Genomic DNA, 25,835 nt, shown 5'->3' on the forward strand with positions numbered 1-25,835 from the left:
CGCCTGGTGGCCTGTGTTTTAAGGGCTGGGAGTGAAAAAAAACCCTCAGACCAGCTTGTTGGTACCTAAACCCCGAGCGCGTTTGAGCCTCCTGGCCCGTACAGAGGGTTTGGTTTAAAGAAGGGAGATGGAGGCGGTTGCTTCTTGATTTCTTGAACTGTTTGGTTTTCTCATCCTCCAAGACACTGGTAAATGGGGCATGTTAAGCGTCTGACGCCGTAAAAGCCGAGATGAAAAGCGATGCATTGAGAGGGGATGCAATTTCTGTGCAGAATCCTTAAAAATTTTCCACAAAATTTGTTGTTCTGGTACCACTGACATAATTATGAATCACTCTGACGTGTTCAGCTCTGACAGCCCAGGGTTGGTTTTTTTTCAGGTACTGGCCAGAAAAGCTCACCGCTTCCGTGTGTCTGAAAGCGTGGCCCTCTGGCAAATCTGGGAAATATCGGACACGTTTATTTTTTTCTTAAGGCCAATGTGTTTTGAGTTTATGGGCAGCTTTAACAAGAAATAAAGCAATTGGGGGGGGGGGGAAATGTCTTATTTTTAGCTTCCCATTTATGTGCTCTTTCTGGGGTGATTTCATGCTGCACTGGCTCACTGTCTGCGAAACTCTCCGGGCTTGTCTGCGCAGGCTTGGGTTTGTTTTGAAGTGTGATGTATTGATTTGTCCGTTTGATATAAATGCAGCCAAATGAATAGCTGGTTTGTACTTCTCTCCGAGCCACTGCTTCAGCCAGGGACAGGGAGTTCCTCCAACGCATGTTCCTGGCGTATGTCCCGTCTGCTGCACCGCTGGCGTTTGGGACGGGGTCAGAGGGTCTCAGGCAGCCGAGTCCCCTCGCCGGGGCAGCTCAGGATGGCGCAGGAGAGGCGATGTGCGAGGAGAGGGCAGCCCGAGCTCCAGCTCCTCACCCTTTGTGTATCTGCCCAAGTTTAGAAATATATTAGTATGTGTCGGTCACCTACAGAGAGCTGGGGAAGGGACGCGGTAGCAGGTGTGCGTGTGAATGTTCCGTGGGGTTTAGTGTGGCTCGTGGGCTCTGCAGTTGCCTGGACATAAGTTCAGGCAAGATCGTTTCCTGCGGTGCGCTCGGCCGCCTGTGGCGCGGCTGCCGGGGGGGAGAGCAAGAGAAACGACACTTCCCACTAAAGCTGTTCCAAAGGGTTGCAGGCTTCCTGGGGCTTGAGGGACGCCGGGCACAAACGGCAACGAAGCCACGATACTGGTAAGATTTAAGACACCCTTAGCTGCAAAAAAGGGGGCACAAAGGGAACATGAACCCTACTGGCAGAAAAGGCGCTGCGCAGATCCTTCCCCTGGTGATGCTTGAAGCTTGGCGGCCACCTCTTGAGGTAAATATCATTAATACGGGGTGACAGTGGGGGACCAGGTACCCAAATAACAAACTGGGGAGCCCAGAGGGATCCTGATGGTGGCTAGAGACACACGGCATGTTTCCTACCAGTAGCCCTGCCTACAAGGGATAGAGTCATAGGATAGAATCATGGAATCATTAAGGTGGGAAAAGACCTCCAGGATCACCAAGCCCAACCCCCACCCAACACCCCCAGGCCTCCCAAACCATGGCCCCAAGTGCCACGGCTGCACGGTGTTTGAACCCCCCCAGGGACGGTGACTCCCCCACCTCTCTGGGCAGCCTGTGCCAGGGCCTGACCCCTCTGGCAGGGAAGGCATTTTCCCTCACACCCAACCTAAACCTCCCCTGACGCAGCCTGGGGCCGGTTCCTCTCGTCCTGTCCCTGGTGACTTGGGAGCAGAGACCAGCCCCCCCCTCACTCCAGCCCCTCTCAGGCAGCTGCAGAGAGCGAGAAGGGCTCCCCTCAGCCCCCTCTTCTCCAGGCTAAACCCCCCCAGCCCCCTCAGCCGCCCCCCAGCACACTTGTGCTCCAGACCCTGCCCCAGCCCCGCTGCCCTTCTCTGGACACACTCCAGCCCCTCAAGGCCCTTCTTGTCCCGAGGGGCCCAAACCTGAGCCCAGCATTCGAGGTGGGGCCTCCCCAGGGCCGAGCACAGGGGCCCCATCCCTGCCCGGCTCCCGCTGGCCACCCCAGGGCTGATGCAGATGCCGCTGTGACAGCGCGGATGTACAGACAGCAGCTCTTTGCAGAGAGGATTGTACATGACCGAAATGGTTGTGTTCTTTGCCAGGCCGGTGCCCGCGCCCCGTGCCGTTAGTCCTGGTAGCCACTCAGCCCCACCGAGGAATTTTCCAGTTGTCTCCAATTTTGCAGTAGTCTGAAAGTTGGGGTGATTACGTTAGAGTTTTTTGTCTCTCCCTAAGAACAGCACCCATTTTACTTCAGGTACGTCATTCTTACAGAGCTATTGTGTCGGAAATCAGCTAATAGCATCCTGTAATTAATTGCGAAGAGGAGAGCGGCTTTGAAACGCAGGAGCAGTTGCGCTTCGCTGCAGCCCATGAAATGTGGCTCTCGTGTGCAGCCGTGAATCGTCCTGCAGTTCGGGGGGGGCTCAATGCAGGCAGCGTGGCCTTCAGTGGCCGAGCCCGGCCTCTTTTACGCGGGATGTGGTAGAAAAGTGTATTGAAGCCTCCTGGATGGAAAACTAAACAAAAAATAAAACCACAAACCACAAACAAAAACCACCAAACCCTACCCCACCAAGGTGGTTTGTACTGACAAGCTGCAGCTCCTCCTCCTCCCTTCACGATGGGCATGATTAAGGAGACAAGGGCTTGCACTTCGGTTTAAAAGCTGAGAAAAGTCAAGCAAACACCGTTTGCCTGTACAACCCAACAGAGCAAGGGCTGTGGCCAATCCCATGCCCATGGAAATGAAACCCGGGGCTGGGAAAGCCCCCAAATTTCCTTGCTCTAGGTTGAAATGGTGCCAAGGGAGGATTCGGGCCCCTGCTGCGGAGCAGGTGCTCCTGCTGCGTCCTCCCCGCTCGGTAACTCCGCATGGCCTCAGTCAGGCACAGGGGATTTAAGGCCGATGCTGCCGAGCAAGAGCGCGCCAGCGAGGGTTGTGCTCCCCCGCCCGTGCCCAGCTCCTTCGCAACCCACGAGGAAAATAGGCCAGCACGCAGAAAGCAAGTTGTTAACGGCAGCTGCTCTCGCCTTTCACGGGCAAACAGCGGCGACCAGCTTAAAATACGTGGAAGAAGGAGCAGCAGGTGAGTCATGCTCATTTCTGCATTAATTTTAGCCTATTGCGTTTCCCCGGCTCTCGGGCTTCGGGCCGCCGCTGCTCTGCCTGCCTGCGCTCGGATGTGACGATGCGGCACACGGGTGGCCGGAGCTCAGGTGCAGCTCGAGCACTAATAACCTGCTCGGGGCAGGAGCGCCGGGGCTGGCGCCGTGATTTCATTGCTGTAGTCTTGTGCTTTCTGACCTGAAAAGAAGCTCTGCCAGCTTCAATATTTCTCTTTCTTCTCTTTATATGCCTTTTCCTCATTGCTTGAAAATTACTTTCTGCCCCTGCCTCGGCAGTGCCGGAGCGATGAGTGAAGTGCCTGCTAAGCGCACCGCTCTCGCTGGAAGCACAAGGGCTGCAGAGCAGGTTTTTGCTTCCCTGCGGCCATGGGAAGGATCCCATCTTTGCCCAGGAGAGCTGCTGGCAGAAGAACCCTGCTGAGGGTGCAGGACTGCCTCGATCTGCTGCTTCTCGGACCCCGGGGAGCTGTTACCGCCTGCTTTCCGGTGGAGCGCAGCATCGGGCCGGTGGCTGGTGCCTGCAGGAGGGGTCAAAGCTGCTGGCCTGGGTCACACAGGCGTCCAGGTGGGCCCACCCAGCACAGGCTCCACCTGTGAAGAGAGCAAAGCTCAGGTAAGAGTACCCTGCGCCCCTTGCTGACGTGTGCTGTTGCCCCCAGCTTTTCCCCTGGCTGCAAGCGATGGCGAAATTAGCAGCACAGAGACAGTCATGGACATGAGGAAACGGCCTCAAATTGCATCAGAGGAGGTTTAGGTTGGATATTAGGAAAAATGTCTTCACCGAAAGGGTTGTCACACTCTGGAATGGGCTGCCCAGAGAGAAGTGGTCAAGTCCCCATCCCTGGAGGTATTTAAAAGATGTGCAGATGTGGTGCTTCGGGACATGGTTTAGTGGTGGGCTTGGTGCTGTTGGGTTGATGGTTGGCCTCGATGATCTTAAAGATCTTTTCCAGCCAGAGCTGCTAAAGTTCCTTGGTTTGTTCAGCCTGGAGCAGAGGAGGCCGAGGGCAGCCTCATGGCGCTCTGCAGCTCCCTCCCGAGGGCAGGAGGAGGGGCAGGGCTGGTCTCTGCTCTCTGGTGCCCAACGCCAGGCCCCGAGGGAATGGCAGGGAGATGTGCCAGGGGAGGGTGAGGCTGGGCATTAGGGGAAGGTCCTTCCCCCAGAGGGTGGTGGAGCCCTGGCACAGGCTCCCCAGGGAGGCATCACGGCACCAGCCTGGCGATATTCAAGCAGCACTTGGCCAAGGCCCCCGGAGACACGGTGTGAATTTGGGGTGTCCTGTGCAGGGACAGGAGCTGGGCTCGATGGTCCTTGTGGGTCCCTTCCAGCTCAGGATGTTCTATGATTCCATGATTCTAAGTGATTCTGCACCTACATTTTTCTGGCACATCTGGGCACCTCTGTCCTCTCTGCTTCAGTGCTCGACTTGAGCTTGGAGGACCTGTTGGGCATCACCCTACTTGCAAAGCTCTGTGGCAAAAAAAACCCAACCCAGATCCGCCACAGCTCCTGCACAACCCCATGTCCCATATCCCCAGCAAAAACGCACCCATGGCTGCCTCCAGCTGGTTGCGTTGCCGGCCCCAGCTGCCTGTTGGTCACCCCAGTGCAATACCTGTCCTCGCTGCCTGTAGCTTTGCAGGCGGACGCGGTTCCTGCCCGTTGAAGCTACGCGAGTGAACGCGCAAGCCAGATCAGGCAGGATGGGCCAGGTGAACACGGTGATTCAACCACCTCTTCAGGCAAAAAAAGAAAACCCAGAAAGCTGCTGCTGGGAGCCACGGGATGTGCCGTGCGGGTGGCTCTCGCGGTGCCGAACGACTCCGCGCAGCAACTCCTGCAAGGTAGGAGGGCTGGCTCCAGGAGAAGGGCGTCTGACCACAGCGGGGAGCTGGAAATTGAAGAGCAGCTGGGAGACACCTCAAAAACTCGCGGTGTTCAAGCCTAAGACGGCCACAGTGAAGCATCGCCGTTCCAGGAACTGAGCCAGAAAACGGGAGGACACCAACACCGAGATAAACACGGTAAGGTAGGGCGTGAGCCGCTCAGCTGCTCGGCCGTCATTGATGTTAAGGGCAATTTTAACATCCAGCAGACCCTTCTACATCTGAAAGGGATCAATTTAGCAGGATAAAGTTCTTCAGTTTGGAGAAAATAAAATATCTGTTTCCAGATTCTTGTTTGGCTCATCCTGCTGCCAGCTCTAAGCCCCGGTTAGCTCCGGTGCTTGCCGAGACCTCAGCAGCTCTGTTCGTTATAAAAAAGTGAACTGGGAAAAAAACCCAGAGAAATACAGGGAAAGGAAAAAAAAGGCAAGTAACCCAGAAATACCTAACGGCACTAAGGGCAGCCGCTCTGGTGAGGCCAGGCGTTAGCAGCGGCGCAGGGTGGTGGGGGTCTGACCTGCGCTCAAGGATCGATCCCCTTCTGCCAGCTCAGATTTTGTTTTTCTTCTTCGCTCGCCCGCTCGGTGTGGCAGCAGCAGGGGCTGCCTCCCGCCTTCAGTGCAATAAGCCGTCACGCCGGGGGTCGGGGAATCTGCGGCGAATCTGTGAGAGAGGGAGCAAATTAAATCAAGAGGAGCAGGAGCCAGAAAGGAGCCTGATTTTGAAAAAATACAGCAGTCACGATCCGGCTGTGCTCATCAGCTTTGTTTAATAAGACTGAGGAGCCAGTGGTTCGGAAAAAACAAAGTTGAGGTGAAATGGCACCGCTCAGACCTCAGGTAAACAGCAGCACGAAATCTTGGGGCTCATTCAGAGCCCTTTTCCAAACGGGAAAGAAGTGGTTTGGCATCGATTTCTCGCCATCGCTGCCTGGTTCCCCTTTTGCCCCTTCCCCGTCCCAGCTGGCTGGCGCAGCGGGGGGTTGCATGCCCAAAGCCCCCTCCCGAAGGTCACCAGCCCCTGCGCTGGCTGACAGAGCTGCTTTGGTGGTTTTAAACTCTTGCAGCAACACACTTGGCTTTAGATTTTCATTTTCAGTTTGTTTATAATTGTGGGGAAAAGCCAAATGTGGTGGTTTTAGCCTCAATCGTTTGTGTAAGCGAAAGGCTGGGACAACTCAGTCACAAACTGGCAGCTAAATTCAGTCAGCGCATGGCTTTGGCAGGAGTTGGTGCTGGCTTAAGGGAGAAGGTTAAAAAAACCCAAAACTCTTTACTTGAACTGTGCGACTTCATCCGTAGATGCCTGTTTTCATTGATGCTGCCTCCCAGAAGCTGTGCAGTCCTAGTTTTTGCCTAAATCCAGCTGACATTGTGATGAAAATGAAATCCAAGCTTTGTTCTGGCCATGTCTGCCAGCAGCTGTCGCAGATACCCACTGATGGTTCTTGGGCACTAGATCTGGGGCCAAGCCTTATGTACATGGCACGTAAGCCTTACATATCTGTAGCGTCATCCCTGTGAGGGCTTGATGCATCCCACAGACCTCTCAGATCACTTCCAGGGAAGGCAGCGGTGAAACACAAGCTCAGTACACTGCTCCTGGGACACACATCCTCACGGAGGAGCATCGAATCACGGTTAGAAAAGGCCTCCAGGATCATCAAGCCCTGCACCCCCCAGGCCTCCTAAACCATGGCCCCAAGTGCCACGGCTGCACGGTGTTTGAACCCCCCCAGGGACGGTGACTCCCCCACCTCTCTGGGCAGCCTGTGCCAGGGCCTGACCCCTCTGGCAGGGAAGGCATTTTCCCTCACACCCAACCTAAACCTGCCCTGACGCAGCCTGGGGCCGGTTCCTCTCGTCCTGTCCCTGGTGACTTGGGAGCAGAGACCAGCCCCCCCCTCACTCCAGCCCCTCTCAGGCAGCTGCAGAGAGCGAGAAGGGCTCCCCTCAGCCCCCTCTTCTCCAGGCTAAACCCCCCCAGCCCCCTCAGCCGCCCCCCAGCACACTTGTGCTCCAGACCCTGCCCCAGCCCCGCTGCCCTTCTCTGGACACGCTCCAGCCCCTCCAGGCCCTTCTTGTCCCGAGGGGCCCAAACCTGAGCCCAGCATTCGAGGTGGGGCCTCCCCAGGGCCGAGCACAGGGGCCCCATCCCTGCCCGGCTCCTGCTGGCCACACTGGCCACAGCTTTCCAGCATCCTTGGGAGACCCTTCCCGCTCCTCTGCCACCGGGCTTTCAAACTCCTGCATCATTGCATGTATCAGAGCGGTTCTAGAAATTTATTTCCCATTACTATGGTTTCTTTAAGCCTCCATTTCACGTGGGAGCCCGCTCTCCCAGGAAGGTTTGCTGGGATTAGGGCAGCCGGCGGTAGCAGGGCAGCGACACCAGGGGCTGGATCCCGGCAGAGCGCGCGTGGGTGTCTGTCCCCCTCGCTGTGGGACCCCACATCACCGCTCGGCACAGCCTGCAAGACATCCACGAAGCTGCTTTAAAACCCGCTTCGCAAAAACTGAAACCCCAGACTTTCTGGGGCAGCTACAAGAGGGCGAGCATCGATGGCTTTTGGGTCTTACGTCCACATGTGTCCATCAGGATGCGGCGGGATGGCGGCTGCCAGCTCCCCCCTCGCCTCTCTCCCTGGGAAACCCGGCCGCTTTGCACGCCAGGCTGGTCTGCAAACAGCCCTTTGAAGAGGGAGCGAGCAGAAGGCTGCGCCGAGCGGGAGCACTGCGAGGAGGTGCGAATAACGCCAGTAGGCTGCTCATTGTTCCAGTTTAAAAACAATTCAATGTCAATTCTGCGATCCTGCAGCTCTGTGAGAAGAAAGGAAAGCTAAGTAAGCTTGTAAAGGAGCAAAGCGCTGCTTCCAGCTTCAAAAGCCTCAGCAAAATCAATTAAGAGTGTAGGAAAAGTCTTGAAAGAACAACAGGGACCGACAGGCTGAACCGCACGAGCGCGTTACCTTTTCAAACCCTCTATGATGTTCCTGCGCGACGGCAGCCGCGGCACGTAGGTGTCTTTACATTTCACCTGCGAGAGCACCTGCCTCACGCTTTGCGAACAGCGCGCAAATACAGCGCTAGTGTTTGAGGCAGAACCAGCCGCCTTCGATGGGGAAAGGCAGCAGCTATTTAGCGGAACAAAAGAGCAACATGGTCAAAGTTTAGGATGAGCGAGGAGGAACAGCGAAGGGGAAGCGAGCGCTCCAGTGCTAAAGGTTTTCATTAGGAAATAGCCTGTATCCACCTCTGATGGATTAAACCACAGGTTTCCCCATTTTTTTTTCCTTATTTTGCAAAAATATTTCTCTAGAGTCAGTCCGCGAGTGCCGCCAGGTCCCTTCTGCACCCACACAAGTCGATAACGTCGTTCCTACCTCTCCAGCCATGAAGAAGTTAACCGCTTCCTCCGACCTTCGCAAAGGGAACGTGCCGAGCTGCTGCATCAGGGTCACAGGAGCGCCGCCGCGCCTCCCGTCCCTCCTCCCGCCCGAGCCTCCAGGACAGGTCGGCAAATCTGCTCTCCTTATCGCGTCCTGAGCTCCCGCCGAGATGAGCCACTTAATCCAACCGCCGGCTCCCGGGTCCCCCCTCGGAATGATCTATACCTCCAGCCACCCCATCTGCCCGTCGGCCGCCTGCAGATAACTGCTCGCTGACAGGCGTCCCGGGCGCCTTCGTTAGTCTTTGTGATTAACAGACCTGGGAATTTATTTAGTTCCAAAAAAAAAAACCACCCCGCTTCCCAGCAGCTGTAAGCCTACCCGCTACCATGATGTATTTAACAGACATAGGGGAAAAAAAGACCCGCTTCTGTTGTCTGGCGTGATGTCCTGGGCTTTATGATTAATGGGGGATTCTGTTAATGAATTATTTGGCGCCGACGCTTAATTTTAGAGAAAAATAGAATAGTAGTGACTGACTTGATCCTGACTGGGGACGGTGGTGAGTATTTAATTCTTCCCCAGCTAAATCCAGCCCCTAGCTATCTTGCGTCTCTGTGAGCGATGTTATCTGTCCCATTGAAAAAAAAAATATCTAACTACTCTGAAGCACCCTTAATCCAAAGCAATCAATTTCACTGCCTGCCTCGATGGCCAGCTCCGGCATTTAGCGGCTAGTCTACAAACAGCTCCGATGTACACAAGGCACGTTGCAGGGGGGAGAGAATAAAAATGGAGACCTCACACGGGTTTTTCCCCCCCCCCACCAAAGCAGAACAAAGCTTCACCTTCACTATCTGGTCGCTCAAAATGCAAAGCTGAATCACTGAGCCACATTCCTTTCCTTTCTCTTCTCTTTTCTTCAAGAGCTATTACGAATGTAGATTAAAAAAACAGCGTGGGACATCCTTAGTCACTGCCGCCCTGACCGAGGGAAAAATCAACAGTGTGAAAGCCCTGCGAGCCGGGCACTGAGCCGAGGCACCCGCTTGCAGCCCTGTTGCCTCATGATGTACATTTTCACCCTAAAATGTGAGGGCATGTAAGCAGCTCTCCCCAGCAAACATCCTGCTCCAGCCACCAAAGCAGCGGGTTTCACCAAGACCCAGGTACTGGACTGTGCTGGGCAGCCAGCTCTGGGCAGCATCGCTGCCTCTCCCTGGAGCTGGAAGAAAAACCAGCTACAAACAGGGCACCACAGTGAGAACAGCTCCATCAGCACCTACACAACGGGTTAGGAACGCTCCGAAACAAAAGTTGCTCTAAACCACTGTTCAGAAACCGCTCAGAGCTTTGTCTTCCACAACTAGGTGTGCTTTAAGCTCTCGGACAGTTCCGCTGGCACCGGGGAGTTTAGCAATTCGGGTGCCTCCCCTGGGCACCCCCGTAGCTCTCACAGCATAAGGGGGAGCGGCCGCTTAATGACGAGGAGGTCCTGTTCTCTGTAACACACATAACAAACTTCCCATTCCCAAAGTTTGTCTTTGACAAACTTCTCCATACTTTCCTTTTTTTTGCTCAGCTATATTGTTATTAACGAGCTGCTTACAGCTTTTGTAAGTGAATACCACCGATTCGTGCGCGCTTCCATTTTATTGTGCTCCTTTCACAGAATCCCAGACTGGTGGGGGCTGGCAGGGCCCTCTGGAGCTCACCCCGTCCCACCCCCTGCTGGAGCAGGCACCCCCAGAGCAGGGGCACAGGGCCGCGTCCAGGCGGGGGGTGAATGTCTCCAGGGAAGGGACCCCACAGCCTCTCTGGGCAGCCTGTGCCCCTGCTCTGGCACCCGCACAGGGAAGGGGTTTGGCCTCATGTTCAGGGGGAGCTTCCCGTGTTCCAGCTTGTGCCCGTGGCCCCTTGGCCTGGCGTTGGGCACCGCTGAAAAGAGCCCGGCCCCATCCCCCTGACACCCGCCCTTCAGATATTTATAGGCACTGATGAGCTCCCCCCTCAGCCTTCTCTTCTCCAGGCTGAACAAGCCCAGGTCTCTCAGCCTTTCCTCACCAGGGAGATGCTCCAGCCCCTGATCCCCTTGGCAGCTCCCCCCTGGCCTTGCTCCAGCAGTTCCCTGCCCTTCTTGCACTGGGGGGCCCAGAACTGGCCGCAGCCCCCCAGCTGTGGCCTCACTGGGGCAGAGCAGAGGGGGAGGAGAACCTCCCTCGCCCTGCTGCCCACACGCCTTTCCATGCCCCCCAGGGCACCGCTGGCCCCCTTGGCCCCAAGGGCCCGGTGCTGGCTCAGGGTCACCTCGCTGCCCCCCAGCACCCCCAGGGCCTCTCAGCAGAGCCGCTCTCCAGCAGGTCCCCCCCAGCCTGTGCTGGTGCGGGGGGCTGTTCCTCCCCAGGGGCAGGGCCTGGCCCTGGCTCTGGTTGAATTCCCTGAGGTTCCCCCGGGCCCAGCTCTCCAGCCTGGCCAGCTCTCGCTGGGTGCCAGCACGGCCTCTGGTGCATCAGCCGCCCCTCCCAGCTCGGTACCGTCAGCGAACTTGCTGAGGTTACGCTCTGTCCCATCGTCCAGGTCACTGATGGATCTATCAAACAGGTCAGGGCCCAGCACAGACCCCTGGGGAACACCGCTAGTTACGGGCCTCCAGCCTGACCCTGCCCCGTTTCCCAGCTACCCATTCCCCATTTACCCTTCAGATCACTTCTGAATATTGAGCTTGCTTTCAGCAGCTCCAGCATTCTCCCCACCACCCCCTTCCCCCAAAAGTAGTCACTTAAATTAGAGGCTGTTATTGCATATATTCCTTTACCAATTCATTAGGTATTAAAGCAAGACTTTAAATTGTGGTAGCTAACAAAAAGAGGGTCGCATGCGATTCTAAAGAGATGCTCGGTATTCCCACAATTTTAATGCATTTATAAAAATAACCACAGCATTTTATTAGTTTATAAAATACAGTTTCAAGTGATTAAAGCACAGGTACAGACTAGCTAAAATTATCTGGCAGCAGCGAGGGTACACGCCGAGCATGGCAAACAAGGAAGAACACAAGCAAACAGCCGTTCTCGCGCCCCGCCGTTCCCTCACGTGTTGCAAGGGTGCGCAAACCCATCTGTATTCCAGAAAAATAGACCCGGTCTCAACTAAAGCCAGCCCTGCAAGGCCACGGGCACGCTCAGAGGAGAGATGGCAGAAAGCAGACAAGAGAGTAGCAGCGGCTCCAGGGTTAGGAAGAGGAGGATGAAGAAACCTTACTTCAGAACAGCAGCTCTGCAAAGCAGGAGAGGATTTCTAACCGAAAGCTGCGGAAAGGAAAACCCAGCACACAGGGACTCCAAGGTTAGTTAGAAATGAAGGCAACGACGAGGATTAGGTAAAACTGGGCTGTACTGCGGCTGTAGAGCTGCAGCCAAAGCCGGACCTGTCGCCTACCAGAAGGTGGAAGCGCTCTCCAGAACAGGGCGGCCGCGGCTCTTCGTAACAGAAGATCCAGACCCCCGTTTCCAGTTCGTCTCCAGTCCCCGTACGGCCCGTCCGCACAGAGGCGTCAAGAGCTGGATGAGCTTCGAAGCGACCGTGGCTATCACTGCCGCACACACTTCCCACGTGCCGCTGGGCTAGGGGTTCGCTAAAGTCAGTCAGGTTCAATTTAAAGATTTGAATTAACACCTACGTTCCCACCACAGCTCTTCTCACGGGTGACCCGACAGGAGCAGTCCCTTTGTTACCCTTTTTAGGGGACAGGGATCAATTAGTGCTCATTTCTGCAGGACGAAGTATTTAGTAGAGCCTGGAAGAGCAGGTGCGAAAGTGTTACACCCTTCAGCTGAGCCTCTGGGTAAAGCCATGGCAGGAGGAAAGACCCTCTCCACGAATTTCGCTTATGACACACTGCTTATAATACAGACTTCTACCTTACAGCAGTAGTCTTAGCGGAGTAGGACGGGGGGAAGAAATATATAATCTATTTCTAACCAAATTCGATGTAATTCTGTCCCCCGAGCGGCTCAGAGGGGCTCACCATGTTCCTTTTGGCTGTTCATTCCTCTCCTCCAAAAGGAAGCCGTCCCTGAAGGATGCTATTTCACCTCTGCACAACAGAAGAGCACGGGAGGAACCTTTTCCAGGAGGCCCCGGCTCCTTAAGGAAAGCAGAGATCAGCAGTATTTTACAGACACATTAAAATATTTTTCAAACAGGGTGTAAATTAGATTCCCCATTTACCTGCCAAGATTCCAGTTCAGTCCTTTTCATTTCCCTTGTACGAACAGCTGGCACAAGCAGCTAACACAGCAGGAAGCACGATTCCTTAAACTACTTTAAGTGTTAGTGACGCATACGTTCTAATCAAGAGTTGGCATCTTTAACATTCTTTGTATTTATTTTAAGAAAGCGTTTTAGTTAATCTAAGCAAGAATATTCAAAAGCTACTGTGAAGAAAAATGCAGTTTTGTTTCTGCTCTAACTTTTCAGAATAGGCACGGAACGCTTTGCCAGCTCATTCAGCAGCCATCACTCGGCTAACGCGGCCGAGCAATACGGAGCAAGGAATTGCGCAAAGAAAAAAAAAAAGAAAGAAAGAAAAGCTCAAATTAAACCTCGTAAAGACAACTTCTGCGCCAAGGACGCGCGACGTGGCGTTATCAGTGAGAAGCCAGGGCGGGAGAGGCAGTCAACACGCAGCAGGGCAGAGAGGCCCGTCTCCAGGTGGATTCTGCGTGGTTTTTTGCTGTCCTTCGAAACAAAAGGATGCGCAAGGCTTGCTTGAAAGAGAGCAAGTTCAGAAACTCCCCTACGACCGTGCCGAGCGTGGCCAGGCAGTCAAGGTCAAGTTTTCACCTACGCTACTCGCTGCATAAAAGAACACAAATATAAAAACACCGATGGTTTGCATAAAAATAGATATTTTTTTGTAGTTCTCCTCTTAAAATTACTGTACAAATAAATAAAGTTATTGTCCATTTAAATATAACCGTTTGGGAAAACCGGAAGCTGGCAACGGTCTTCTGATCGACCCGCTCATTCCTAAGGAAGGCAGAGGTGTTCGCCGTCTCCGAGGCCTCCACGTCACAGCGGGACACGATACCTGCAGAGGAAACGCGCCAAAGTTGCAAAATAAAATACTTCTCGGTGAGACCACTGGGCTGTACCAAAGCTCCCCTGACCCTCTGTCCTGCCTCGGGGACAGGGAAGAGCCCAGGGCGGGTACGCAAGCGGGCTTCCCTCAGTAAAAATTCCAGTTCTGAGCAAAGTTTAACTTAAGGACTTCCTGAATCACAGGTTATATCTATATCCTCGTCTTTAAATTCATGAAAGAAAACTCTTTTAGATGTTTTTCACGCTGTTCTGAGGGGAGTCGGTGTTTGGTTGCCCTACGCTGTAGAGTTCATTGCCCTGCAATAAGAAAGCATTATGGAAATTTTAAAAAAAAGTGTCTCCTGCTTGAATCGAACTGGCCATTGGAGAATTTCTTCGGAAGCATCTGGATTTAGCACCCGAGAAACCCTTTCCCGCTTCCGTGCTACTCCCGATTTTAGATTAGGAAAGTCAGCTACGAAACCGCTCTGTTTTCTGGACCGAAGCGCCCACGAACCGGCGTTTAAGACAAGCCCGCTTTGGAAAGGCGAGGGGGTTCTCACGTCAGTCCGCACTAACACGGCGGCCGACGGCGTTTTCAACAGCGCCGCGCCACAAGTCGCTGCTGCATCGACACCCGCGATGCACCAAAAGCGAGCGTGGTAGGTGTCCGGTTCGCTTCCTACTGAACAGCAAGATAAAATAAATGAAGAGGACTGAGGCAGACGGGGTTTTCAGGGCTACATCCTGGCTGCGCTGGTGTTTTTCTCCTGAACCTCGTTCTGCAAACCTACCTACCAACATGGTTTCATAAAGGAAAAGGAAAGTGAACCGTTGCAAGCCTGACACTGTGCTGCTACAGCCTTCCCACCCCCACCTTATCCTTGCAAATTCCTCTGTCGCAGGCTAACCACTTCAGGGCTGGCCTGCCAACTAGTGGTACCGTTGCTATTACAGTACACCAGGCCTCCCTGCTTCAGGTGGGAGCCCCGAGAACTGCAGACCCTACCAGGCTAATCGAGTAGTTTTCAGTGATTAAATTGATTTTTCCTCAATAAAAAAAGCAGCGTTGGTCTCATCTACCGAGATTTCAGTAAAGCATTTGATGTAGCACCACACCAGAAAGCGTTAGCTAGACGGGAGAGGACTGGGATTAGTGAAAAGGAAGATGCAAAGCAGTTAACTTGGCCCAAGGGAAAACTGGGACGGATAATTTGGAAATGAAGAGGCTAGAGCAGAGTTTTATCAAGATTGGCACTGGCGACGGACTTGTTTAATTAATGTTTTCACTAACAGCCTTGGCACAATTAGAAGTGTGCTGATGACACAAAGCTGGAGGTATTACGGTTATAAAAAAGGATGGGGAAATATTCAGGGTCTTTCACTGTTTCTTCTGACTGACGGGCTGAAACTCAGCAATAGAAAACATAAGGCCATGCATCTGTGAACTGAAGTAACTGCTGTAACCCAGAACGGTACTGATTTGAAGCAACTCAGGTCAAAAAGGGCTTTAGGATACAAAGTAATTATGAGAGGATTAAGTGATACAGATGTGAAAGGAGAGAGGTGCGATCCTGGAATACACTGGGAGGAATATTTCCAGCCTAGCCAGTAAACACTGGTGCTTTGCAAGGACCTGAAGAGACTCGTCTGGAGGAAGCACAGAAATTATTTGTATCTACAGAGGAGGATGGAGGAGCCAGGCTCACTGGAACCAACCACCCAAGCTTGGACAGGAAGAAATGCCACTAGAGTTACAGTTGTCCTCTACAAACTAGTTCAGAATGGGCAAACACCTGGGAAGGGGAAGAACATTTGAAGGTAAAGGACAAGTCCGTCACGAGATCAAGAGCGTTAAACCAATCAGAAATGCATTTGGGTTGCAAGAGAGAATGTCCTTAGCTATAAGAACAGCCAGGTGCTCAGTCGCAGCGACAGCATCAGACACATAAATCTTCATCTCTGTGATGCACTTATCAAATTGATGCCAGGATATGAAGCCCGTGACAGCAGAAGACACGACTTGAAAATCCTGGAAACTCCCTTCTGTATTTTCATTGCTCTGCTGAAAGACATGGAATCTGAGAGATCACCTTGAATGTTCTGGTGGATGGCCAACCTTCCATCAAGGCAGATACGAAAGAGGCCATCAAGGATTAGGAACAAGTTTTTTTTCCAAATATGCACATAAAACCAAACAGTCTCCCGGCAGGACTCGGCAAGGCCACCAGCCCAGCCTTCTCCAAGACATTCTTCAAGGCTTTTACATGTAAAACAGTTCTGACAGGAAGCTCCTCTACCCCCTGGTGTACCCAGCTCCGATACGCTCTGAGCATGGAGAGTGCTTTAATTACCAAAAAGAAATACCTGTCTTTAATCTTACAGTTACTCTCATACCTAAATACCACATTTAAGATGCACCCCTCAACTATACAGTAACTTTTCCCACTTCAGGTGTTATTTAGTTAGCAAATACACTGTAAAAGCAACAAGCAAAGGTAAGTGCTGGAGTGATGGCAGAAACCTGCCCTCACTTGGGGCAACAGACGAGGTTTAGGGTAAAGGAGAGGCTGGCCCAGATGCAGATGGCACAGCCAATTCCCTGAACAAACACAATTAAGGAGGCAAAAGTTTCTCTCTTACACATACTTCAACCAAATTCCTTTTCCCAAAGGTTTATCAAAGCCCTTTCTTCTTCTAGTTTGGCTGTAACTTTCCATCTCTGAATTTTCAGAGCTGCTACCGGTCATGTTTGATTTAGAGGGCTTTGGCCTGGAGGTCAATAACAGAAAAAATCCCCTGTAAGCTCAGCCTAAATAGGGAGTAGCCTGGCAGCGACACTAACCTGAACGCCCTTCGTCTCTATGAGACAGAGCGTTGACGCTTCTTGCCGTAGGAGATTTGCCTGATTCGGACTTCTAGTTGGAAGGCATCCAACCTTTCCTTTGGGTTAAAAGCCAGCATATCATGCAGGAGCTTGCAGAGATCATCCGGCATGGACTTCTTGTTTTTCAAGGGAATTTGTAATTTCATGTTGGGATTCTCCAGCAACGCTTCTCCGAGGGGAATAAGCTCCTTGCCTTGGCAGATGTAAGTTCCTGAACACAGATTAGAAGGAGTCAGGTTACACAGGTAGAGGAAAGTCTACACAAAACGCTGTCATGTGCGGTACGGGTAGACACTGGAAAACAAAACATCCCAAAGGTTACCGGAGATCACTTATTGAGAGGTGACTGCCAAGTCAAATACTGGGAGAAGCTGTTACCAGAAGAGGCTTTTACTTTCAAAGAGTAAGCGAGGTGTTGCACAAGGCTGCATGCGTAACCGTGCGTGGAAGAGAGGGAGCAAGTGTAAGCACGGCACGCTCGTCAGGCGGTTATACGGGCCATCTGCAGAGAAAGTGGGCTGCCGAAATCAGCTTCCTCCATTTTACTCCGTTCCACCCTACCAGCAGGCTCAGAAGCTCTAGAAGAAGGGGGGAGACCGTGCTTAGCTGAGGTGACTTGAAAGAGTTAAACACAAAACTTATTTGCTCAGTTAGTCAAACAATTTTCAATTAAAATGACAGCATATGCCATTTACTGTTAGCCAACTTCTCCTCGGCAAGATTAAGGAAGGGAAATGTAAATTTGCTCCTGGTAATCTAAATAATTTCACCGGTTGTTGGAAATGAGCAACCAGCTTCCAAAACAGACAGTAAAAACAGCTTTGCTCACTCGAGCTGCTCTGCCCCTGCACCAAGCAAAGAATAAATGTTTCAAAGGCAGCGACCTCTTTGCGTATAGAAAAGGTTGGCCTTGCAAACACCTTATCTCCAGTAGGCGGGTAGCTATTTTAATGAAATCTGTTCATGCTTTGGTCTCAGCTGCAGCCATTTGCTTGTTTCTGTAGGCAAACATTTATCAATGTTTGGCGTTTTAAAAAGAAATAAATAATCGAATTAGAACTGAGCCTACTTGAAGACGAAAAAAAAAAAAGGAAAGTTAAAGAGGTAGCACAATAGCTTCTCAAAGGTCCTCGGTAGAAATTCCTTTTAAAGAATTTAAACATTTAAAAGACAGACAGACATTGATCTCAGAGCCTGGGTGGATGTCTTCGGTTATTATGCTAATGGGTATGACTGGCATTCTCTCCTCTCGAGATGGATTTTTCCAATGCAATATACTTTTCTGAAATCATTTAGTACAAAGGATTTCAAGCGCGCATATACGTAGGAGATTTGGAGGAAGGAGGAGGCGGAGAGAGCAGGCCATCGGAGGAGTCGTCCCTGTGAGATCTTGCATCTCTCAACTGCGAGGAAACTCAGCCAGATGGCACTGAGGCTTATCTAAACATCCTTTCCCAGTTTATTATTTGGCTCCTTGGAACATCCTTTCAGTGCTCCGAGTGATCCCGTCCCTTGGTTATGCCAAGTCAAGGATACAAGCGAACCCGTAAGCCCAATTCCAGAAAGGTTTTGGTTTTAAGAGCATTAAAAGCGTTTCTGAGCAAATGGAAGCATACGGTTACAAAATCCTCTACAAAGAGCATAGCTGTAAGAGAGATGCCTCACCAACAGCTACCAGTTTTTTTCCTCTTACAATTCTTTAGTGACAATAAGGGCCAAATCCATTTTGAAGAGCATTTCTCAGCGCAAGGCAGGCCTGACAGCAGTGCCAGAAGCGATCTTTCCCTTAACCTTTAAATCCCACAGAGTATTTCTGGCAGAAGGAATGATCTTCCAAACAAAATGATTTGTAAATACAAAAAGCATTCCCTCCGCCTTAGCAGTATCTCTTCAGGGCCTGGAAACCCTGCATGAGAAGCAATCAAATTAGGAGCAACGCATGTTGAAGAAAGATTTCTTTGCAGTTCTTTTAAAAACAAAAACACCAAACACCCAAAAAACCCCAACTTGGGTTTCTTTGGGTTGCAAAGTGCCTGCAGATTCCTGGAAAAAGCCACATCCAAGGTATATGTGCCACAGCATTTGTAACTACGCACGGGAGAGACGCCTCTCAGAGGCTCCCTACAGATCCAGAACACCTGCTGACAACAGGACAGCACCGATCTGATCCTCACCGAGCAATTCCTTCTCAGTATCCCCGTCTCGGAAGGTGATCCTCTCTACCATAGCCCAGAAAATGATCCCAAGGGCAAATATGTCAGCCTTCGCAGTGTAGTGACCTTCCCATACTTCTGGAGCCATGTAGAAGTTTGACCCACACGCAGAGGAGAAGCGATGCTGGTTTACGTTCCCTTTCCCCTGACACACCTTGCTGAGGCCAAAATCCGCTACCTAAGAAGAAAAAAAAACAAGAACTTATTCACAAACATCGAGTTTACAGGCATCGTTTACAAACAGGGTAGGCAACAGCAGCTCAGCGAATGCCACTCCAAAATCCACCACTGACGCTTGGCGGGTGGCAACCCTAGCGAAACAAAGAGCTGATTATTTCCCTGTTAGCTCTCTGTTCCCCAGCTCCTTCCCTGTTGGTTGTTCCCCCTCCTAAGATGGGCAAAGCAGGTATCTGTTTGTTATCTTGCCGTGAAGTTCATTCCGATTACATCTAATCGGGCATGAACATAGCTCAAATGACATCTATGGGAGAAGTGGCTCTTATTGTTCCACAGCGAGTGCACCGAACCTCTCGCATGACCGTTATTATCCATAGTGATTCAGATGACATTGATTTAAATGTCTCTTGACGGCTCTACAGGTCGAAGTACGAATAACCGTTATTGATCTGAACGGTCAAGACATGAATTATCTGCAAGGCACCGACCTGTTTATTTTCTAACTAGAGCAACTCTCGGGATTGAACGTTCAGGAGCAAGATGGCTCCCAGCTTTTCCAGCTCCCTGAAAAGCAGCTGAACGGACTTTCAGCCTGGTGCTACAAGAAAGGCAGCTAGCCAGTCTTCACCTCAATCCAGGCATCAACCTGCAGGAAGGGTTGCTGGAAGGAGGAAGGAAACACAAAGACATTCCCTGCCTCCCCTGAACGTGAGGCAGCACTACTGGAAGCACTAACTGTTGTAACAGGGCAGTATGTTCTTAGAGTTTAAAGGAACAAAAAAAATTGCTTCACTTCTGACTGATCACGATCTCTCTGATTATCTAGCGTGCAGATGTTAGCCCCAAACCGCTCCCCTCAACAGGATAAGCAGTGGATGAAGGACGTTACAGAAACACACCATCGTGACCCTCTACTTCCTTCCAAGCCTCCTAAAAAAAAATAAAACACAAAAAGCCCACAACTGATATCAGATGTTCCTAGTACATTTCTTACAAGCTACAAGGATCACAAGACTTACCAAAAGACCATTCCAAAGCATGTGATGCACGAGCCTGTAGATCATGTACTTGTTACAGCAAAGTTTTATTCCCTTACCTTTACTATGGGGCTTCCACGTCTAAGAGAAATCAAAATATTGTCAGATTTTAGGTCTCTGTGCACTATCTGGTTTCTGTGCAGGAAAGCCACGGCACTGCTGAGCTGCCGCATGAAGCTGTTATTCAGCTGAACATCTGGGCTGCGAGACAGCAGGTATTCATTCATGTTGCCACCATCGCAAAACTCCATCACAAACCACAGAAAGCAGGCGGCTTTGGGATCCATGCACCTCCGCCCTTTCAGGCAGGTCTCAATTAGCAGCAAATGGCTATCCGATTTCCTGTAACGATGACTAATTGGCTGAAAAACTTGGCCGTTCTGCAGGATACACTCCTCCAACTGGATCACGTTTTCATGTTGCCTCTGGATGCTCTGCAGGGCCCAGAACTCTTGCAGAGCCAGTTCTACATTTTCGGGCACGTTACAATGCATCCTTTTAACAGCTACCTTGCTTCTAGTTTGATTAACGATGGCCTCATAAACCACCCCGTAGCTCCCTCGCCCCACTTCTCGAACGATGCTGTACTTGGCTTCTGTAGCCATCCCTCACTTCGGCCCAGCGAACAGCAAATCAGAGGAAAATACGTGAACTCATGGCAATCAGTCACCTGCAGTAAAACCCTGGAAGAGAAGGGGATAAAAAGCTTAAAACTCTCCCAAACAAAGCAGCTTACCAACAATCACCTGCAAATACTTCCGCCCAATATCAATTTTAGTGGTATATGCATCGGTGTGTGATGCAGCTGCATGAGGACCAACAGCTAAAATGGGGTTTTAAGAGGAAAAAATCTATATCCATGGTAACTTTAAGACATTATCAGGTACAGTCCGGACTGCACAGTTGGATACAACCACCTGGGAAGTGACATTGATTTGTCAACAGCGGATGAAGTTTAGTGAGAAAGGAAAAGAACTATGTAGACACGTTTCCTAAGCAGGGCAGGAAAGGGAAGACAAGACCTCCTGGGTAACAGCTGAACTTACTGTTACAAGAATTGACTTTTGAAGAAATAAAGTTAACCAGAAGTGCCAGTTTGGCACTAGATCTTTTGTTCTCACTTTCCCCCCTCGCAACTGTACTTATCCATTAATGGCTACATCATGTCCTTACGCTTCCACCACTAATTTTCCACCAGTCCATACCCTGATACTCACCCCCTTTCTCCAGCTCACCCTCTTCCAGCCCCTCACACTGCACTTCCCCTCCACTTCAAGTTCCCTGCCCCACTGGGTTCCATTTCACTCTCTTAACACCAGCTCTCCCTGCAATTCTCATGGTCCCTCATTCGACTCCCCCCAGCCCTATCCCCTAATAACCCAACTCCCATTTTAGCCCCTCATCTCACTTCTCCCTGCTCCAGTGCTCTCTAACACCAGCCCATTTTGCTCCTTAATCAACACATCAATTCTTTGCTCCCAGCAAAATTTTACTCTGCTTAAATGCCCCAAATGTTCCTTTCCCAATCCCCTTAATCTTTCCCCCTTCAAACCTCTCCCCTGCTCCCTACACCACCTTCAAAGCCCCCACTGCCCCCCAAATTCTCCTCCCTTCCCAAACCCTCGGTCCACCTCCCCCAACCCAAGCCCCATCTTCCCTCTCCTCCAGCTCCATCTACCACCTGTGCTCCTTTCGCAAACCTTTCATCTTTCCACCCAGCCCTCCCAAACCTGTCCCACCCTATGTCCCCACTCCTCAGTCCCCAGTCCCCCAGTCCCCCATCCCTCCCCAAAGCAGCCCCCACCGCAGCCCCAACCCCAACCTTCCCCCAAACCCCCTCCCCCCGGCATAACCACACCACCTCCCTGGGCCCCACCCTAATCCCAACCCCCCTCCCCACCCCAGCCTTTTTCCCTACTCCCTCACCTCCACCAGCCCCTCAGGTCCAACTTTTCTCAGCATCTCACCTCAACCCCCTTCCTCATCCCAGCCCCCTTCTTCCCCCCTGCCCCCCCCAGGCCCAGCATTTCCCAGCATCTCACCTCAGCCCCCTTCCACTCCCTCCTTCCCCACCTCAGCCCCCTTCCCCACCTCCACCAGCCCCTCAGGCCCAACTTTTCCCAGCATCTCACCCCAGCCCCCCTTCCCCACCCCCCCAAGCCCCAGCTCTTCCCAGCATCTCACCTCAGCCCTCTTCCACTCCCCCCTTCCCCACCCCAGCCCCTTTCCCCACTCCCCTGCCTCCACCAGCCCCTCAGGGTTAGCTTTTCCCAGTATCTCACCTCAGCCCCTTCCCCCACCCCAGGCCCCTTCCCCACCTCAGCCCCTCCCCCACCCCCATCCCCCACCTCAGCTCCTTCCCCACACCCCTCAGACCCTTCCCCACCCCCCAGCTCCTTCCCCACCCCAGCCCCTTCCTCAACCCCCAGGCCCTTCCCCACCCCAGCCCCTTCCCCACCCCCACAGCCCCCTTTCCCCACTCCACCCCCCAGCCCCTTCCCCACCTCAGCCCCTTTCCCCACTCCACCCCCCAGCCCCTTCCCCACCTCAGCCCCTTTCCCCATTCCACCCCGCAGCCCCTTCCCCACCTCCGCCATCCCCTCAGGCCCACCCCTTCCCAGGATCTCACCTCAGCCCCCTTCCCCACCCTCAGCCCCCTTCCCCATCTCCTCAGGCCCACCTCTTCCCACCACTTGGCCAAAGACCCCTGCCCCACCACCCCCCCGCCCCTCAGGTCCCGCTCGATCCCGCTTCCACGCGCCTCAGCCCCTTCCCCAGCCGCCCCACAGCCCGACCCGCCTCCCCCTTCTCACCGCCGCCGCCGCCGCAATTCCCGCCGCCGCCGCTCGGCCCCGCCCACTGGCCGCAGCCTGCCAACCAGAAGGAAGGAGGAGCGGTCGAACCAATCACAAATCAGCGACGGGGACGATGAGGCCGCCGTCGGACCAATCAGCGAACGTTTCGCCTTCCCTTCGGTTCAAGCGGCCCGGGCGGGGAAGTTCTGCGCCTGCGTGGTAGTGGCGGAGCGGGCGGTGGGGAGAACTACAAGTCCCAGCAGCCTTTGCGGCTGACAGGTGCCCGCTGAGGCCAAACCACCGCAAAACGCCGCGTGTGCTGGAGCCATGGGCCAAGGCTGTGTCCTCCCCACCCGTCCGTCTGCCTGTCTGTCCCCTTGTCCCGGCAGTGGTTAGCGAGGCAACTGTGCAAAGCAAATGCAGCTGCTTCCAGGCCTTCGCTTCCCACCTCCGATTTGGCTGCTATGGTTTAAAAAAAATTTAAATAACTACAAGGTTTTTTTGAAACTTTTGGCAGGTGCCCGGAGGGTACCAGCCCACCCGGGCCCCCCAAAATGAGGGTCCTGGTGCAACCCCCCGCGAAGACATGGTGGCATCAAATGCCTCGAAAAGAGCATCAGAGGGATGTGCCCCCATCCCAGAGCATCACTTGGGGGTTCATCCCAAACTGTGGGTCACCCCCTCATTCTCAGCCCCAGCTCAGGATTCAGACTGCACCTCTGAGGAGGAGGAGGAGGCTTCACCACGGGCAGGCTGATTTCCAGCTCATCTCTCTTAATTGGCAGCATTTTCAGGCAGCGGACACGTGCCTTTTCAAGCTGGTCTCATTTCCCTCCATGTCGTGCATGGGCGAGACAGGGCACGGGGGATTTCCCCACTGCACCTGCAGAAATTAATAATACAAAAGAGTTTTTAACAACCCAATTTTGTCAGAAAATGGAGCCTGTTGCTGATAATTTATAGAGACCAACCGGATTTGGTTGCATGGCAGGGGGGAGGGGGCAAATTTCTCAGTGGGGACCATTTCAGACTGTCCCACATTTTTTTCCCCGCTCCTGTTTAACCCTGCCTGGCCACATTTCCAAACTAAAATACAATTTTAAGAGGTGTCTTTGAGCTGCTGGAGATATCTGTGTCCTAAACAAGCTCTTAGTACTGATGGGGCCGGGAAAAGGGACCAGCAAGAGGCAGCTGGGACCATCTGCATCTCAGCAATAAGGGCTGTGGTGGTTCCCTGGTGAGAAAGCACTCGAGATGTCCACCCTGGTTGTGCTTGCATTAGGAATTGCAATGGAATAAAAACCCCACGGTGCTCCCACTCTTCACCCCAGGATGGCTCAGAGAGGGGGACCCAGGGTTGCAGATGGGTGCCAGCCCTGAGGACTGGAGCATCCCAGTCCCCCAGCATTAATTGACAAGGCTGGGGAAGTTTCCCCTGTGGCCAACCTCTGCGTGGCCATCACACCCCCTTGATATCGGTTTTAATAACAGCCAGCGCTCCTGATATGAAATAAAACCACGGCACCGGTCTGAAATATTTCCTTGTGCCTTAAAAACAAGACCCAGGGATGCGATATCACCCACCAGGGGCACATCAGCCCCAAATCCTGGCTCCACATGGAGATGCTACAGGGAGGATGAGCCCGGTGGGATGTTGGGTACCACCCCATCGCCTTCCCAGCCATGCCCGGCTGGCAGGGAGGGTTTTAATTGCCTTCGCTGGATTTTTATTCCATTATTATCACAGCAGCATCCTTCAGCTGCCGTGATGTCCCGCAGCAAGGAGTCAGGGGCTCATCCCTCCTCCTCTCCCCTTCCAGCTGCCCATCTGCTCGCTGCATTTCTGTATTTTATCCTGGAAAAAAAAGTAATTTTCTTACTAACTTTTTTGCCTGGAGAGGCTTTTGTAGACCTTTAGCATGTCTGCCCTGAGCTGCCTCTTTCCCCGTCCCTCATGAGGGGACCACCCCATCGTTCCCACACCTCACCCAGCATCATCAACAAACCCACTCCTGCTATCAGGGATAATTGTTATTTTTGCATTTGGGTTAAAAAAATAATTAAGCATCAAGAGGACTGGCGGTGCAGCCAACCTGTCCTTCCTCACCTGCGCAACATCCAGCACCGGCGCCCCTTCACTCCTGCAAACGCATCGTCCAATGTGTCAGGGTGTTGGGGGGGGGGGAATATTTTAATGGAGCAATCTAAATAAATAAAGATAAAATAAATCAAAGTCCTGAATGTTAAACATCGGGCCCGCTGGGACAGTTTGGACTCTATTAAAAAGCGCTGCACATTCCTCCGGTGACTCAGAGGTTTTATGTGCTAAAGACGACAGTGATGTAGCAGTTTTTCTTTCACAAAGCACTAAATGCTGGGGCTTGGGGGTTATTTTTTGGTGCATTGTGGCTTAACTGGTACCAGCCCAGGCTCCTTGCTGGGAGGATGGTGGGACCCACACTGGGAATGATGGGGCGAGCGGAGGGTGCAAGGCTGGTCGGTTGGGCAGCACTGCGAGCGGCAGGAGAGATTTAGTTGCTGCTGAGCAATGAAATCCCTTATAGTTATTCTGTTTTATTGATTGCTGAACCTGTTTCATTAAACTTCAAGATCTTTTTTCCCAGCGCGAGCCCGGCTGGAGGCAGCGCAAGCGTTTGGGGCAGTGCAAGGATGGATGCGTGCTGGTGCATTGGGCTCAGAGCCATCCTCTGCTCTCAGATGGGATCATCGGCACCTCAAAACTCTAATCTTGCCCCCAAACCCCCCTGGGGCATCTGTGCTGTATTTCTGGGTAGGTACGGGCTCCGTCTCAGCGCCTAGAGACATCGCAGCATCTATAAGCGATGGTGGTCTCCTAGGGAAGCTGATTGCTAATTATCTCCCCTCGCAGGGAAAGCTGCTCCGTCGCAACCAAATGTCACCCATCGACAGCCAGGGGGGACACAGAGGGTCCGGGTACCAGCGGGGACGAAGCTGCATCCTCATCCCACGTCCGGCAGGGGATGGCATGGGGCGGGGATGCAAGAAAAGAGAGGAAAAAGATCCAATTAGGGTGAAAACTCATTTGCCCGCCCCGCAGCAGCGCGGCGGGTGTTGGAGGTGGCTGCGGGGACTTTCCGACCACCTGATGGATGTTGGGGGGGGGGGCCGCTGCTTGTCTCCCCCG

At 52.6% G+C, this 25,835-nt stretch overlaps 1 protein-coding gene across 4 annotated transcripts; it reads right to left on the reverse strand.

The window, feature by feature from the left end:
* Window positions 1-11,370: 11,370 nt before the first annotated feature.
* On the reverse strand, window positions 11,371-22,726 carry LOC104040418 (serine/threonine-protein kinase PDIK1L). 4 transcript variants are annotated; one of them, XM_064448328.1, is made up of 5 exons: window positions 22,688-22,726; window positions 19,934-20,557; window positions 18,622-18,838; window positions 16,406-16,658; window positions 11,371-13,570 (listed from the first exon to the last, which is right to left on the reverse strand). In XM_064448328.1, the coding sequence occupies exons 2-4, from the start codon at window positions 20,477-20,479 to the stop codon at window positions 16,423-16,425; spliced, it is 999 nt and encodes a 332-aa protein (XP_064304398.1). In that variant the 5' UTR covers window positions 20,480-20,557; window positions 22,688-22,726; the 3' UTR covers window positions 11,371-13,570; window positions 16,406-16,422. The 4 variants fall into 4 exon arrangements, with proteins under 4 accessions (XP_064304398.1, XP_064304395.1, XP_064304394.1 ...); XM_064448325.1 differs by lacking the exon at window positions 22,688-22,726 and adding an exon at window positions 21,092-21,449; XM_064448324.1 differs by lacking the exon at window positions 22,688-22,726 and adding an exon at window positions 20,921-21,085.
* Between the last annotated feature and the right edge of the window lie 3,109 nt (window positions 22,727-25,835).

The sequence above is a fragment of the Phalacrocorax carbo genome, chromosome 3, assembly GCF_963921805.1.
Source record: "Phalacrocorax carbo chromosome 3, bPhaCar2.1, whole genome shotgun sequence".
Classification (NCBI taxonomy): domain Eukaryota; kingdom Metazoa; phylum Chordata; class Aves; order Suliformes; family Phalacrocoracidae; genus Phalacrocorax; species Phalacrocorax carbo.

What these genes read in the sequence shown, in the direction of transcription:
- LOC104040418 (XM_064448328.1), bottom strand. Translation starts at nt 20,479, where the DNA reads ATGGCTACAGAAGCCAAGTACAGCATCGTTCGAGAAGTGGGGCGAGGG. An exon ending in GTGGAAGCCCCATAGTAAAG is followed by an intron (nt 18,839 to 19,933) that starts GTAAGGGAATAA and finishes TTTTCTTCTTAG; the next exon opens with GTAGCGGATTTTGGCCTCAG. An exon ending in TACTGAGAAGGAATTGCTCG is followed by an intron (nt 16,659 to 18,621) that starts GTGAGGATCAGA and finishes ATCTGTGTTCAG; the next exon opens with GAACTTACATCTGCCAAGGC.